The 17,079-nt window shown below is 47.4% G+C and overlaps 1 protein-coding gene across 5 annotated transcripts in view; it reads right to left on the bottom strand.

The window, feature by feature from the left end:
- The window catches only part of VEPH1 (ventricular zone expressed PH domain containing 1), a 58,941-nt gene that overhangs the window by 9,686 nt on the left and 32,176 nt on the right, over positions 1-17,079 (bottom strand). For all 5 annotated transcript variants that reach the window (XM_019619208.2, XM_019619207.2, XM_010716998.3 and 2 more), the window contains 5 exons: positions 14,831-15,051; positions 10,234-10,443; positions 9,106-9,500; positions 5,187-5,326; positions 3,553-3,687 (listed from right to left, as the gene is read on the bottom strand). In XM_019619208.2, coding sequence (XP_019474753.1) covers positions 3,553-3,687; positions 5,187-5,326; positions 9,106-9,500; positions 10,234-10,443; positions 14,831-15,051 — 1,101 coding nt within the window. The remainder of the gene's footprint in view (positions 1-3,552; positions 3,688-5,186; positions 5,327-9,105; positions 9,501-10,233; positions 10,444-14,830; positions 15,052-17,079) is intronic.

The raw sequence follows: 17,079 nt of genomic DNA, 5'->3' as shown, positions 1-17,079 counted from the left end.
CCATGTCCCTCAACACAACATCCAGTCTTTCCTTGAACACCCCCAGGTTCGGTGACTCCACCACCTCCCTGCGCAGTCCATTCCAGTGCCTGACCACAATGTTTCCAGAAATGAAGCAACAACAGGATGGATTTATCCTGCACAAAACACACCCAGGTACACGTGATGCTGTCCTTCCACTGAGAGCAGGCAGGAAAGTGAGGGCTGGGCCACAAAGCCAATGTGATGCCTGATTCTATGAAAGGCCTGCAGAAAGCTCAGCTGCAGCTCCCAGAAGGAGCCAGGAGATGCTCTGTCTGAGGCCATTAAAACATGGTGTAATTTGTTGTCATTTAAACCCCACCATTTAATTTTTATAAAGATTATGACCTCACATTTAAATGGACGTCAGATAACAACAGCCACACTGCTCCCTGTGCAGAAGGAGCAGGCAGGAAGGCTCAGAAAACATTCCTGCTTGTTTCCTCGGGGCCATCACTGGTCTGCAGCACAGCCCAAAGAAAACAAGAATTCATGCAGTAGATGGGAACAAAACCCTGTGCTGCCAGGGATATGGGCTCACCCCACTGAGCAAAGAGGAGCTGTGCCATTCTCACCTTTTCCATCTGCTGGGGCAGGAAGGGCACAGTGGGCACATCACAAAGGGCACATCACAGCACAATGTGGTTACATTGCTCTGTCTGCATTGCTGAGGTGCTTCCTGCCCCCCTGAAGAGGAACTGCATGCAGCTCAGGAGCGTGTCTGGCTGTTGTGCTGTGCAATGGGAGAGGTGCACAGCCTCCCCTGGGTGGACAAAGCACATGGGGCACTGCTCCCTGTGGGTCTGTGCAGGGCACTGTGAGGATGGGGCTGAACAACAAGCCTGGGATCCTGAGGGAAACCTTCCAACATCTGCAATGAGCCATGTGAAAGGCAAATGTTGGGGAAATACCGAGGCAGCTGTTGTCCTTTTTCACTCTGTGTTCCTTGTACGCCAAAACAAGGAGCTGATTTTGGGAGATGAAGCATGAGGAAAATGCCTCACTGGAGAGGAGAGATGCATCTCATCCTGCCCTCCATCATCTGGGAAACGTCAGTGACCGCACTGTGAGAACACAGCACCTCATTCTGCTGCACAGAGGGAGATGGCAGACAAAGAGCAGAGAAGGACAGAGCCAACAGTGGCTTAAAAATGTGAACTATTCTCCTGCAAAACTGCTCAGCAAGAGTCACTCAGAGGGAACCGAATGGCTGCTCTGACACCCCACGATGCAACACAACGCACTCTGCACAGCTGCAACCAGCACAGCCTTCGTACTCCTGGGTAGAGAGCAGTGAGGCAACAGAATGGAGATCTGTAGGGATGCACATCTGGAAGCACTTTACTCCCGGCACGTTTTGAGCTGTGTTGAATCAGTATTTTATGTGGCAAGATCCCGTTGTCCATTTGGCTTTTGGGACAGCACTGCCCAGCAATACAGGCATTCTCACTGCAAGGCATCTGCTGCAATTCCTCGCACGCACTGGTCAGCCCAGTTCTGAATTCCGACAGCGAGGTGAAGCTGGAAATACTGCTCAGAATTTACTTTGGGATAAATCACTGACACAATAGCTTTTCCTCCTGGTTTGCAACACTCTTTCGAATACACATCAAGGAAACATCTGCGTTGATTTATAGTGGAGCAGAGGTCACAGCATTGGCTTTGCTGGGCGCCTGCTGGCTGCCAGCCTGCAGTGTTCCCTGCATACTCCCACATCAGCAGCAGCATCCCCAGTTCTGGCACAGCCATTTGGACAGTGCTGTAACATGGGGTGGGTAGACTTGGGTAGAGAACACGGTGTTCATTCTCAGCGTATTCCAAACGTCATCGAGAGATTTCAAAACATTTTAAAGGAAAACATCCAGAAATCTGCTTTCTGTGCTACTGGAAGAGTGAGATTAACAGCAGCAATAACTTTGTCAAATCATTCGCTATTTTGGAGTCCGTTGGTGACAGGAAGAACTTTGAACACCAAAATATCAGGTGTTTGGGAAGTACAGCCTGCTGGGCAGAGTGATGGCTGGGTCACACCATGAGTGCTCCCATCAGGTTTTGGCAGGTAAAGTTAAAAGAACCCTTCTTCTACCCAAAAGGCCCAGGTCCCCCTCCATGAGAGCTCCATCAAACTTCACACAGTCGCTCAACAGAAACATCACGGAACCCAAATTCAGATTCTATGCTATATGCAAAACAAAAATGGAGGAAGTAGTTGCAGCAGCACGCTGCGGGGAGCACTGCTGAAGCCATTTCCCTCTCAGATGCATTACATCAGCCCAACAGTTCTTGGCCTCCAGAGCTCTTCCCATAACCAGCATCTTCTGGAGCTCCCTCTGCCCATCCATTACGTCACAAATGATCAGTATCTCATTTTTCAGCCCCACTACTTCAGGAACTGGGAGATACTCTTCCTGTTGTGCAGTGCTGGGAGTTCCCCAATAGGCTGAATGCCTCTCTGACAGCAGCAGGATTGTGCAACCAACGCACTGGGGACTGATCACATTTAGAGGCATTTTTCAGCATGGGAACACGCAGTGCACTGTATCTAAGCCTAATGAAAGCACGCTCTTTTCCAAACCCTTTATTCACCCCAAACCCTTCTGTGCTCCACCAGTTCTGACCTGACAAATGGCACGGATCCAAGTTAAACTGTGCAAACAGAGACATCCCTAATGCCTGTGGATGACTCCAGCTGGGATTTCCAAGCAGATAACAGGCCGAATGGGGACTCTGCTGAGCCTATGGCCAGAGGCCCATAAGCTGTGAGCCCCTGTTCTCACACTGCGGCAGCAGCTCCCTGCTCTGTCCAATGCAAGCTTGGGGGTTCAGAAGGTGTTTCTAATGAAACTCCTGTTTTTAAACTGCCCACAACTTTTGTAAATTAATCTTATTCAGCCAGACATGTTTATGCCTCCAATGTCCTGAGAGAGAGTGTTTTAAAACCATGTTTGACAGGGCATTTCATCCCATTTCGCTGGATGGAGATGTTCGGGGATGAATAGATATTTGTTTCACAATCCTATAGCGTCCTTTTCCAAGGAGCCCGATTAACAGCTTTGAAATGGCATTCTCTGAAATCCTGGAGACAGTAAACAGCTTTGAAAGAGTAATCTTTTTAACTGGTGGGGGCATCCAATGGTGCGTGTGCAAATGATCGTCTTCATAAAAGTCAAGCTTGTGTTTAAGGAGGCAAATTTCCCAGCGGCTGCGTGACTCAGAAGTGGACTTAGAATCATAGAATGACCAAGGTTGGAAAAGAGCTCTAAGATCATCCAGTCCAACCATCCACCATCCATCTATCGTAATATTTCCCATTAACCATGGGAAATTGGTACAACATCTATACACCCCTTCAACGCCTCCGGGGATGGTGACTCCACCACCTCCCTGCACTTGCTAATCTGCAGAACGTCTGATGGATGGGAGGGGAAGAAGGTAGGGAAAAGAGCTTGTTTTTCACAATTAGAGCACAGCAAACACTCGTTACAGCTATTTTAAAAGCTTTTTTTTCTCTCAGAGGAAAAGCATACTTACCTTCTGGTGTGGGAATGTAGACTGGATCATGGCAGTTTCAAAACTGTGCGTCCCCTTGAGCTGCGTCTTCTCCCATAGGGCCTTGAGGACTTGCACTGAACTACTCTGCATTGACAAAGGTTCAGCAAACAGGTTCTGAAAAAAAAATGTTGGAAAGTGCATTTTGAGCATTTTTGGCTCAGCCATTAACCAAGAGCACCTTGTTCTTTTTCATACCATGGGTATGCAGGTAACAAGCAACTAGTTCATTTCTCTTTCGGGAGTGATGATGGATGTACACACACACAATTAGATGAATGCCCATAGGTTTCACTTGCTCCTGGGGCTTTGCACTGAGCAGTGACAAAAGCCATCAGGTTGGGTGCTGTCACCTCCAAGGCCACCTGCTCCAACGGACTGGAATGCAACCTAACGCTGCCTTGAAATACTCTACCGTTGCAGTGCTGTTAGGTTCTTCACCATATGAACTGCATACAAAGCCACATTAAAAGAGTGGCTAAGAGAGCTTAGCATTATTCCTCTCCTATATCTACAACATGATCTTGTAAATAGAAAATGCATTTGCATTCTGGAGCCAAGTTAAGAGCACACAAGCAAATCCAATGTTCCATACTTCTAATGCTGGATTGCACAACATGTGTAACCCAGCTGGATTGCTCTGCCTGAATTAGAGCTGAGAAACAAAGCGCCTGGGGCTGCCGCCGGGCACGAGGAGCCTGCAGCCTGTTAGCTGGGGCTTAGAGCAACTGAGGGGCTGTCAGGGGAGTGCTGGGCACTGCACACCAATGGGGGAAACCAACCCCAAGTGTTATGGCAGTACAAGATGATTTTAATGACCGAATCCAAGAGCACCTCCTGTGTCGGGTCCCCCTATTCTCATTTTCTTCCTTTTGTTAGTTATCACTCTTCTGCGCTGCCTTCCCTCTGACCGAGAGCTACCCAGCCAGGAAAACAGCAGTACATGGGTTTCACAACTTCCATCTGAGATGTTTGAAACACGATACAGCTACCCATTAAAATTTCTGAAATTCAATAAAAAGCAGAGCCTTGAAATTGAGGGTCTGCTCTGGAGACCTGAGAGAAAAACTATTTCTTGCTTCTACTGCTGCAGAGTCCAAGAGAACATAGTGTGAGGAACAATCAGTGAACAGAAACACGGTGACCAGTGTGGAAATCTGCAGAAATTGTGAACCAGGCATCACAGCCATACTGCAGTATTGTTTTTTCCAACCATTTCTATACTCAATTCTAGGAACAGAGGGAGGAGTGACCTGACCTGCCAACTTCACAGCATCACTCACCATATCAGCCCACATTCCGGATAAACCCTTTGTATTTCGGAGGGTGCAGTAGGGTGGGGTGAATGGCAATGGTCAAATCTATTTAGGTTAAAAAAAAATTTAGGGCCCACTTGTCTTACAATAAGTTCATCTTGAATAGCATAATAATTAAGAGAAATCCTTGCAAACTACAAAACCACTTCAAACTGCTAAGATGTAACCTCAGAGGTGAGCAATCACTCCGGTCACAAAAGCTCACCCAGAGGGTTAGGAGTGCATTCCGACAGATTAACCCCTAAAGCATTGTTCCAAGCACAACATCAGAGATGTGCCCCGCCGTTGCCCTGCACTCACCTGCTGGAAGAGGAACATGATGTGGATCCACAGTGGAGGCTGAGGGCTGAGCAGTGTGAAGCTGGATTTGCTGTAGAGGCAGTAGTGGCCCTTCAGGGGACAGCTGAAGAACAGCTTCGCTACACAGCTTCTCACGGTATCTGAAAGTAAGTAGAAAGAATATGAAAGTCAGATGCAGACCAGAGGTGCAGCTGCCCCTAGCTGGGCACTGCCATGCCTGGGGATGGCTCTGGTGCACACAGTGCCCGGGTTAAAGAACTGAGCACGAGTGTGTGTCAGCAGAGCTGCTGTTGTTTCTCACTCCAGCTTTCTAGGTACAGGTAGGTAACCCGCTGCCTCTGGGAACAATCCATGCATTATTTGAGTTACAGTGGTAATCTTGTACTATTAAGTGAAGTCCGTTAATAGGAGAGGAAGCATGCTTATCGGCTTCCCACCTGGAATCAAACCCACCCATAGACACGGAACTGGAGAAGAGGAAATGAATATGGCTTTTATAACGTCGGTTTTCAATCATTTTCGGTTTCCTCAGTTTCCCCTCAGTTTGGGTTATAGATAGGGATGCAAAGAATAACTGCAGGAGAAAAGGGTAACGGTTGGAGCAGTCAGCTTCAGGAAATGATCACCTCCTGGAGCACCACAAGCCGTGCATGCACATGGCTCAGTGCAGCTGGCGTTACCACCAGCAGGGCATGCATATTGTCACACAGATGGCATGATGCTGATGGGCAGTGGGCGGCCCCTGCAGCACCATCAGAACAGAGCTCAAATCTGAGTGGCAAAGGCCACATTTGGGAGCACACAGATTTGCTCAACTTCATACAGTTCGCTGCCTTCCTAACCTAACCTAACCTGCCTTCCTTCGCCCTTCACTGCCGGGGTCATGATGCACCTGGGAGGGTGTCCCTCTGCTCAGCACCAGCACCAAGGGCTGCTCACCACTGCATGAGGCCAAGATGGTGCCACTGCTATGGCCATGGCCCCTGGCTTCTGCAGTATGGAATAGCAAACTGCAGTGGGAGGCGGCTAGCTCCACGTAAATGGCGTCTGGAGAGGTCCACATGGCCATGAGCACATCCACCTTCCTGCTGAACTGCCCACTGCCTTGGGGACATCTCCGAGATCCCACGAGCACGAGGACTATCCTGCGCCTTTGGGTCAAATCTGAGCATTCATAGCAGCTCTGTGGAATAAAATCCCCACTAGTATATCCTTGGCACAGCACAGCAGAGCCCTGGCAGCACCCAATGCCCCATGGCCTCACCAGGGCCACGGCTGCTTCCAATCAGTGCAGAAGCACCGGGCTGTGGTGGAGGTGCGCGCTGCAGGGGAGCTGTGAGCTTTTCCATCACCTCCATTGCATGGTAACAATTACCCCTCGGCACAACGGAATGCTTAACGACAACCAGATTCAGGACCAGCGGGCTGCAACCTGCTTCCCTGCCGCCTCCTCCTTTATCAGCACTCTGTCTCTAAGCCACACCACGAGTGCTCCCATCAGGTTTTGGCAGGTAAAGTTAAAGCCTATAGCAGAGCATCACAGGAGCAGACCACTATACCGAGGGGCTGAGATGCTGTTCATTGAATTCAGCTTCAGTGCCCAAAAACTGGATGATGCATTGGGTCTCCCTGGACTCTGCTCTTCTAAGACAGAGGTTTGCCTGTCTGAAAGGCTCTCAGCCTGGAATTTGCCTAATCACTTGTGAAAGCAGGTACTCTTTCAGTATAATCAATGCACTGTAGCAATCAGTTCTGCCATGAAATTACATGCGGCTAATTACGTGGTGAGAGGCACCTATTTTGTATATGTTGAGTTTGCTTCCTGACAACTTCATTACATCTTCTCCCGTATGCATAATAGGACAGACAGTGAGCCACCACTCCCAGTGAATCTTCTGTCATCTGTGATTTACAGAGCCCTGCCAGCTGGCTCTTTTTGGACGGTGCAGTCCCAGGTCAGTTCAGTCTCCTGCGTTTAGGGGCTCTGATGATCCTCACACTCCTCCCACAGGTCCGCTTTGTCATTCAGGATTCAGACTGTAATCAGTGTAGACAATCACTTAACGATATCATCATGACATATCTGTTTTTCTTCATAATTCTCCTTTGCTCCATTTGCTTTCCAGCCCGCAGAGAACGTACAGTTGCACCACATCTGGAAAATCTTCAATATCTCCCAACTCTTGGGAGCGGATGCCCTTGGTACTGGTGTCTCACACCTGGCAGGGGCTCCAAACACCAATTCTGTGTCTTTCCAAAAGCACACAAGCATCTCCTGCCCAAGGCAGCATGCCCCAGCAATGCTTTGGGGGATGGCATCCAGGCTGAGAGCTGAGGAACTCAGCAGACAGGTTGGACACCTCCTGCACTAGAAGCACAAGTGTGGTTCTGAATCCTGCTGAAGTGAACAGCATTTGGCCTGTCGTTAATTATGACTGCTCTGAACTGCCTGCATTGTATATTTTCTCTCTTTGATATACTACATTTCCAGCTCAACAAGTTCCTACGTGGCCAACTATACGCATTTAGAAACATGTTAATATTTTCTAAACATTTTACTTAGAAAGTGAAGCAGATAAGTTTGAATGAGCCTTTATAGCATGCGGGGATCGTACAAGCCCATTATCTGCCAGGTTTCTGATGGAGTGGTTTGTGTAATATCTGAAATATGAACAAAGCTGTCCCCCGTGTAAGGAGCCAGACATTTCTTTGAGCATATTTAGAATGAGTCACATAAACCTCCTGTTCTGCACATGTGCCCCTACTCAAGGAATTTCCCCAAGAATGCTAGATGTGAATTTCCAGGAAATTACAATAGTTGGAATGAATTTTGAAATAGTCACATGCTTAGAACATATCATAATAGGTACTTCAGAAAGGAAATGGAGCAATGTATTTAAAAATATTGATTAATACAAGATTGCAGCCTTCAGCACTTCCAGCCAGATTGCTCCCTCACACGTTTCCATTGTGACTCTGTGAAACAAAAGTTTCATTAATAATAATAACAATTTCAAATAGCAAACCTGACATTTTTGTCCTTCTTTAGAAATTCCTGCAGAAATATGAGCTTTCATAATAAATAGTTATTCTCTTTTATGAGTAGAGACTTGTTAACTCACTGACCGAAGAAAAAGTAAGCAAACAGGCAGTGAGATATCTGATGGAAGTTAAAACCTTCTGATTTGATGTAAGAGACTTGAAATCAATTTGAGTTACTCTCTATAATCAACACGAGCCATGAAGGGCTGGAATGCAAAGTACTCACAGGCACCAGCAGGTGGTTTGATGCATGCATCTCCTTGTGTCCCAGTAACCAACAGCTGCTCAGTGTGAGCAGGAGGCTTACAGCCCAACCTCCATCACTTTCCTTCAAGGAGCATCAAGGATGTGTTTAGCAGCACACTGCAATCCAGCCCTACCTCCACGTGGCCTCACAAAAGCAGCTCTCTCGCACTTCAAGACAAATATCCTCCCTTGATGAAAGCAGGAATCATTAAAGGGATGTGGTGAAGTAGGATCCAGACCAAAACGGAGCAGCAGGACCTTATGCAGTTGCTTTCAAGCAGCATTTTTTGAGGAACGTGGTGGCCCAGCTCCGCAGCTTGCGTTGTCACAGGCCATATGCTTGTTCAGTGCTGTGCCACTCACAGAATCATAGAATGGTTTGGGTTGGAAGGGACCTTTTAGATCATCTAGTTCTGACCCCTGCTATGGGGATGCCTCCCAGTAGACCAGGTTGCTCACAGCCCCATCCAGCCTGGCCTTGCATGCTTCCAAGGATGGAACATCCACAACCTCCCTGGGCAACCTGTTCCAGTGCAGCCCTGCTCCTGTTCCATTTGCTGCCCACTTGCCCAGATCCTGCAGTAACACTTGTGTCAAAGCTGCCGTAACCAGAAAGGCTCAGACCTCTTACCTTCAATAACACAATGGTCAGGGACAGGAATCTTCCTCCCCATCTCCATGACGTATGCTTTCACTTTACCCATGTTTTCCTTCAAGTGCAGGTAGAGCTTGTCGTGGCATTCCGCAGGACCCTTCCCCCGCGCTGTGCTCCCTCCCTGGGCCTCTCCTCCAGCAGGTGCTGGAGAACCTTCTGATTCTGTGCAATCGATACTCTGGTGTGAAACCAAGGAATTTCCCAGTTGCATTTCTTCAGCATCGACACTAAAAGGCAACTTGTCATTTTCTTGGCTGATGTAGATCTCGGTGAAGGAGATCCCAGCAGTTACATCCCCATTCTCCTCGTCTTGCCCGCTGTCTGCGTTCACCCCCTTCGTGCGGACTGCATGCAAAGCCAGGCTCTTGGATCTGGAATGCAATTAGGGAAAAGTGCTTTGGAATGGAGGTAAGGCAGAGCACAATGTGGTGAGCAGTGAGAAAGGACTCATTTGGACACTTGCTGTTCAGAGTTAGCCCTGTGCAGACAGCTCTGAGAGTTGAGCACAAGGCTAGCTTAGCCAAGGAAAATACCTTCCACAAATACGCATTTCAAAAGCAAATGCAAGTCAGTTTTAATAAGCAAATGAAACTGAGTCCTAAACACATATCACAACATCTGCATGACACAGAAGGAGCAAATCATCCTATCTGTGAGAAACTCATAGCCCCAGCACTGCAGCGCACGCTTTATTGATCACGTCATAAAGATGCCATCCAACAGCGATTTAACTGAACCAAACCTGAACCACGACTCAGCCTCCAGTTCTGCGTTACCCACACTTACACACAGCACAGAACAAAGGTCCATTAGAACAGGAGGCTGGAAGGGAAGTGCCTAGAGGCAGTCACAGAGCTGATGCATGCTCGTATCTTCCTCTCCACGGTCATCTGTGAACATTTTCCATCCTCCCTGCTGTTTTAGAGTGCAGAACAGATTCAATAAATAACTTGGAATTTTTTTGCCAACCTTTAAATTCATGGATATGGAGTTGGTTCAAACAATGCCCGGAGGTATCACAGAACCATTTCTCAATATTTGGATAATGTTTCATTACGAAATTGATATTCCTGAAAACCACTCGTGCATTTAATAGAACCATACCTGTTAAATCTCATATCCTTCCTTTCTTCTTTAGAAACCTGGCCTAAGCTGTATCTTCTCACTGAGCCAGGGGTACTGGTGTCAATATTTATTTTTTCTTCAAAAGCCTGTATTTTCACTTGAAGTTTTTCATCTTCTTCATCTCCATCCACAACAGGTTTTAAATTGCCCAGTGGTACAGGGGATACCGTGTCTGTATCATTCTCTGTCCTGGGGAAGCAGAAAGCAGAGATTTAGCTCCAGCACACTTTGCTCCTCATGATGCTGATGCTGCATTTCCACCACTGACCCACGCCTGGGGAAATAATTCTGTTTCAGCAGAGATTTACCTAGAGGTTGATTAATCATTTTCAGAAACATCTTCCAGATCAACATCTCTGTCAGATGGATCAGAAATACTGAACATCTCTGGCAACGTTGGATTAGAAACTGCATGTGCTGTATCTGCACAAGCAGAAAACCTCTCTTCTTGATAGTCCCACCGGGAAAAGTTTTTCAGCTGAACTTAAACCATTCTTCCAAGCTTGCTAAAAAGTGACTTCTTACATTATTTTCATAAACCAAAAGCAGAGCTAAATGCAGGGTTTATAGAAGGCTGTGGTTTTAACAATTTGACGAAAGCACATGCAGTTGGTACTAACTTAATGTACTCTGAGTAAGAAAAACATGCTTTGGAACTCAACACATGGAAAGAAATGGGATCAGAAGTTCTCAAAAACTCTACTCGGAGTTCTGAAACAAGCTGGTGTTGCTTCTGGTCCCCTTGGCTTCCTTCCCCACCTTAGGAGCAAACATCCCAATGGCGCAATCCGTGAAACACGGATATAGAAAAGCCACAAACAAGGATTTTAACACACCATCTTCAAAGCAATTGCATCTCAGCAAGTCATGCTCACAGCTGGGAAGCCCCTTAACAAGTCTCAAACACTGCAAATCAGCAGTTGTGGAAAGAAAGCAAATTTGAAGAAAACAACTGCAGTACTGCATCACAGAACGCGCCGCTTGTTTCGATAAAGGCAGCTCAGGATATCTCTCGGGGGACTCAGCAAGTTTTGTCCTGTTTGGTTTTTAATTCAGGCAATAACACATTAACACTGCAGAGCATTTCTGAAAGAAGTATTCAAATAAGGAACTGTAGTATGACCTTTGCTAAGAAATCCTTCCGGAGACGTGCGACAGGAATGGGAGTTGGATTAGATGTAAGGTTTCTTCCAACTCAACAAATTCTATGACTCTAAGATTTAATTCATTTGAAAGCTGCCAGCCCAGCAGCTCTCTCAACATTGCTCTCACTGTTGTTGATGAGTGCTAAGGAAAGCTTCTTGCACATACATGTGTGTATATAAAGCCCCGAGTGGGGATGGATGAGCTGATGGCTTTGCGAACGATGGAGCGAAGCCAGCAAGCCTTGATGGTGGCTGGAAGTAAGAGTGGACTTTCATACCAGCACCTTTCTTCTAGTGACAGGACAAGGGGGAATGGTCTTAAACTGAGACAGAAGAGGTTTAGGTTGGAGGTTAGGAGGAAGTTTTTCACACAGAGGGTGGTGACACACTGGATGTGTGCCAAAGAGGTTGTGAATGCCCCATCCCTGCAGGCATTCGAGGCCAGGCTGGATGTGGCTCTGGGCAGCCTGGGCTGCTGGTTGGTGACCCTGCACACAGCAGGGAGTTGGAACTGGATGAGCTTTGTGGGCCTTTGCAACCCAGGCCATTCTATGATTCACAAGTGATTCTATGACTCTTTTCCAGCATTCTCCAGTTGAGCCCCGAAGGCTTTGCAAAGGAAACACTGGAGAAATCCACTAAAGAAAGACATCAACAAAGCAATATGTTAATAAATACAGAGCACATTACCAGACCTTGCACCCACCTCAGCTCTGACCTGGCTGATATCAGGACATCCAGCAACCACTTGCTCTCTCACACATACCAGCTCTGCACCCAGGAAGACAAAAGCGCCTCAGCAAAACCCCTGCCCTGTGCCCAACGGGATGCTGGCAGCCCTTCCTGCCGGCCTCCCCTTGCAGCAACAGTAAAATAAACCATTGTTTGAAATCTTGGCAAAAGGCATTCGGTACATTGCTGAGGTTGCTGAAGTGGGATCAGCTTACACCAAAGCTCGGACTGGTTTCAAGAGGAAAAGGATGCAGAGACTTATCATGGATCACAAGGACCTTGCTTGCAAAACCCTCAATGTTGTTGTGCTCCTCATTGTTTCATTGCTGTCAGGCTCTCTTTAGACAACTTTAGAAAGCCGTCTAACTCAGCAATCAAGAGTGATATATTAATTTAAAGAGTGTTTCTCTGGACCGTCACCAATATCAACATCACCCATCTTGTGCTTAAAGTGGGCAGAAGAGTGCCCACAAATAGAAATTACTGAAAATACACCGGGATGGGATGGCTTCCAGATGCAGCTCTGCTGGGAAGCAGCGTGGACAGATGGAGCACAAGTCCTTGTGATGCATTAATGGACAGCTTTGAAGGCATGGTGGGATGGCATGGGGCAGGCAGGGAGAGGCTGCAGCTCAGAACCTGCCTCCACTCATGGGGAAGAAGCTATCATGAGCTTCCAAATATTGCCAGAAACCAACTATCTTGCAGAAAATGAAAGGCAACTGAAAGGCAAATGAATGCTAAATGACTCCACGTGCTCAAGGTATCCTCTCCTCAAGGAAGGAAAGGTATCTCCAGCTGCTACTAACCTGAGCAGCACTGCTGCCATCTTTTACCCCCCAGTCCTTACCCAGAATAATGGCTTGGAAACATTAATTTTTCTTCCTGCCTTTTCCTGCCTACTTTTAATTGACTGTGCTACACTTGTTGGTTGGATCTGCCCATTGAGACTCTGTATCTTCAAAAGCCCCTCTGAGATGGAACAACTTGCAGTGGGGCATCACATGGTTTTAATTACACACTCTGCTAAATGCATGTAAAATTCCCAGTATCAAACAACTCCAAGCGAGCCGTCATTCCAAAGAAATAAGTTTCTTCTTATGTAAACATATGATTCTGGAAGGAATGGTTGCAATCCAGCCACACATTTTAAAACTTTTATATTCCTTCCACAGCACAACTGCTCTGGATTGCTGCTCCTTGAAGCGCTGCAGCAGTAATGGCAGCAGCACTGCAGCCAGCACAGATTGCCATGTCAGCCTCTGGGTCGCTCCCACTGAACATCAGCACAAATCAGAAGCAGCTCTGTGTAAATCAGTGGAGATCCCTCATTTTAGCCTGAATTTGCTGCTCAGCACTTGCTCCTGTCTGGGTTAGCTGATGCTATGCTTGATATAGGCCTGAAATGGTCTTTTAATTTCCTTCCACAGCAGACACAGCTCTGCCCTGCCCTCTCCTCCCCCAGCTCCACGCACAATGCAGTATTTTGCATCTGTACCCACCCACCCACACACACACACACACACACACACACACACACACACACTGAGTAACTTCTACTTTCCAGCAACGTAAGTCCTTAACAAAGGGGTGTTTTATAGAGAAATGGGGCAATAACACTTTCACAAAAATCGTCTCCTGTGCTTTGGATAAATGATAGATGCAGAACATAACAAGGCATAGGAAAACCACAGCATATTAGCAAATAGTGTAATTTTTCTACTACAAATCAAATGGCCAGTCCTGGGCAGCAGGCATAATCCTTGTGCTTTGCATGTTTCTCCCAGCCCTGCAGAACGAGTGGCTCCAGCAGGGCTCCTCTCCTGTCTCATTTCTAACCCTCCAGGATACCAATTAGTTGTTTCTCAGATGACCTCCATGTTTTGGCTCCGGCCCTACATCTGTCTCCAAGGCTGTCCTTCATGGTTATGAGTTTTCTGACATCTGTTATGTTTTATATCACAGCATTAGTATCCCCTGTGTGCCCTCTTGACCTACATCAGTGTACACAATGCCAGTGATAAGTCTCTCCCTAATTAAAAGTGACTGCTACCAGCTATCAAAGTGACACCTACATCCTATGCTGTGTGACACCACAGCATTGCTCCCCGTGCTTTAATCTTAGGACAGAGATTTGGAGAAGCTGATTGCTACAACAGTTGGGTACAAGTTCAGGATATTTACTCAGAGCTCTTTAAGCAAACCCATGTCACAGAGCTGTGCCAGCCATTGTTCTTCTCAGCCTCCGTGGTTATCTTCTAGAGTAAACCCAGTGATAGCTGCGCAGCCTGACTTCACTGGTTTATTTTTAAAGGAAGCCTTGCAGATTGCCCATGTCTGCTGATGTGAGACACAGCTTTCTTTCTGTGCTTTTGGAAATGCTCAGACTTGAACAGCTTCTTTGTTCTCCAGTGCCAATGACACAGCTGCTGCCATGTGATGTGCAGAAGCACCTTGCAGGTACCTGGGGATCATCCTTACAGCCTTAAGTTGCTTCTACAAACAGAGGTGCTGTCCGTTAGGTGTAAGGTTTAGCTTGGACACAGACCTGACCCTATAACCAATGCAATCCAACAGCTGAATGTGCATAAACTACAACAAACCACAAGGGATATCGAGATCAATTTGCAAATAGCAACGTGGCAGCTCCCAGGAGCTCCCTGTGCCTCGCACAGCCCTGTCACACCCACCGGCTCTACCTGGCTGATGCTGAGCTGCTGTTCTCCAGCTGCCTCACCAGGAGCTTGGCTATGGCAGTGAAGCTGTTGCTCATGCGGTAGATGTCTCTGCTCTGGGTGCCCAAGATGCCAGAGAACGTGTCAGTGAGACTCTTAATTTCCAGCAAGAGGATGTGGTGAAAAGAGTGCTCCATGTTGGCCAGCTGGTTCACCAAATACATCAGGCACTTCCTGGCTTGCTCCTGGACAACACAAGGAGACAAAAAGAAACAACTCTAAACAAACAAATTCAATGTTTTCTCATGCAAGGTGGGTTGTGTGTGCATGTTGGGCACACATGGGCATGTGTGCATGCTGCTAATGAAAGCACTGTCATTAGGGAAGGGTGGTACCCCTTGAGGCCAAATGCAGGCACATGCTGTTCTCGTGTGCCCCCAGCTCAGCAGGGAGCAGACCCTGTGCTCAGGGCTGTGCTGCACAGTTCATGCCTGGTTCCATCTTGGAGCCTTTGTTGTGGCTCCACTGCATGAACGGACATGTGTCCAGGTCACTGCCTTGCCCACGTTGCCCTCTGCAGCTGCAGGCACTCTAGAGCAACCAGCAGTTACAGCCAGCTCCGTGCATGCCCCCAACTGTGATGAGCACACAGCCAGCAGCCAATACCTCTTTATCCAGAGCACAAATATGTTTCCTGATTATGACTTCCCTTCTGGATCCACTGGGTGTTGCTGCACGTAGCATTGCCCCCAGGACCAGCCTTCAGCAGTGCTCCCAGCAAGGCTCAGCAACGCAGTGTCCTGGGTACCACTGCAGCCCCCCCAGATGTGGGGCTGATGGTGAGGAGTTCAAGCACCCTGTATATTGCACGTGTATATCACAGCAACTCTCCTTGCATTGCAGTGCAACACTTAGATGAGACCAACACTGCAGCAAAGAGGAGTTTAACATGAGATTTCACCATAAGATCTCACCACTGGTGGTGAGCTGCTGCCTGGCAGCCCTATCAGTCATGCCACACACTGCAGTCTGATATGGCCTTTGTAGCCAAAGCTCTGCTGAGCAATTTACCCGCAAGACCACATCCCCTGCCAATTAGGATGAAAGGGGCTGCTTCAGATCCTAATCTAAAAAAGCACAGATATTTTCTAACAAAGATACCTTATCTCTGCTTGGCAAGAGCACACAAATCCAATTCCAACTATTTCTGTGTGCACGTGTGCAAATTCTCATACTAAAACACAAGCCCTGAAAGTAAAGAAATGCATGTTTTTTTAAAAAAATTATTATAATTGTCCTAAGCAGTTTGGGTTCCAATGTGCTGAAAACATCTGAGTGGCAGAAGCAGCAGAGGGAGAAGCCAGTAGCTCAGCAGCTCATATTGGATCCTCCAGTGGGACAGCAGGCATGGGTCGGGGCAAACCCCTTCCAGCCCAGCAGATCCTTACAGGAATTGGGAGAAGCTTTGCTATTAGAACCTGTGCCAAAATGCATGTAAAGGCACTTTAGGAAAATAAAGCTTCTCATCTTCTTACCAAGCATTAGCAGCTAAGGAGAGGAAGCAGCACATCACATGCAACCTCCCTATGCTGCAGGGCAAGAGCAGTATTGCCTTGGATTTCAGAAGAAACTCCAAATTCTTCTAGAATCGTGTAAGAGGAGAGAAAACACCACTGAAGGTTGGGTTCCAAGCACAGCAGGACCATAAGAGCACATGGGAGACTTTGGCAGGACATCACCTGAGAGCTGCGAGAGACACGTTGTGAGAAAAAGTCAACTTGCTCCAAACTAAAGGCGAATGGCTGCCCTATGTCATGGCACAGAGGAACGGTGCAGCAGTCAGAAGAGCCCTTCAGCCCCATGCAGAACCAGTGCAGGTACTGCGGGGTTGGCTGGGAGCTGCGGGAGCCTTTTTCTCAATGGCTCAAAGGAGGTTGGCTGTTGGGCAAATATTCCCTAGCTTATTTGGAAGACATTCCTCCCTCCTAGAGATAAACACGGGTTCAATTAACATTTAAAACACATTTCTGTTTCCTAAACAAACTGTGCAGCAGACGTAACTGGAAGAGAGGTTCTGAGCGTTGCCGTGTTGCTTTGATCCAGCTGGAGCTCCTCCAGCCCGCTGCAACGCTGCTGCTCGCCTGGAGCGAGCTGAAAGAACAATAAACCCCGCCAGTCATGTCATGTGTAACTGTTAAACAAAACAGAGTCACTGCAAAACAGCTCGACATGAAAGCCGTTATTATCTCCATCGCAATTTTTTATCCAAAAAA

Source organism: Meleagris gallopavo, chromosome 11 (genome assembly GCF_000146605.3).
Source record: "Meleagris gallopavo isolate NT-WF06-2002-E0010 breed Aviagen turkey brand Nicholas breeding stock chromosome 11, Turkey_5.1, whole genome shotgun sequence".
In the NCBI taxonomy this organism is placed as follows: domain Eukaryota; kingdom Metazoa; phylum Chordata; class Aves; order Galliformes; family Phasianidae; genus Meleagris; species Meleagris gallopavo.
Note: the sequence above shows the minus strand (reverse complement) of the source record. Positions and strands in the feature narration are given on the sequence as shown.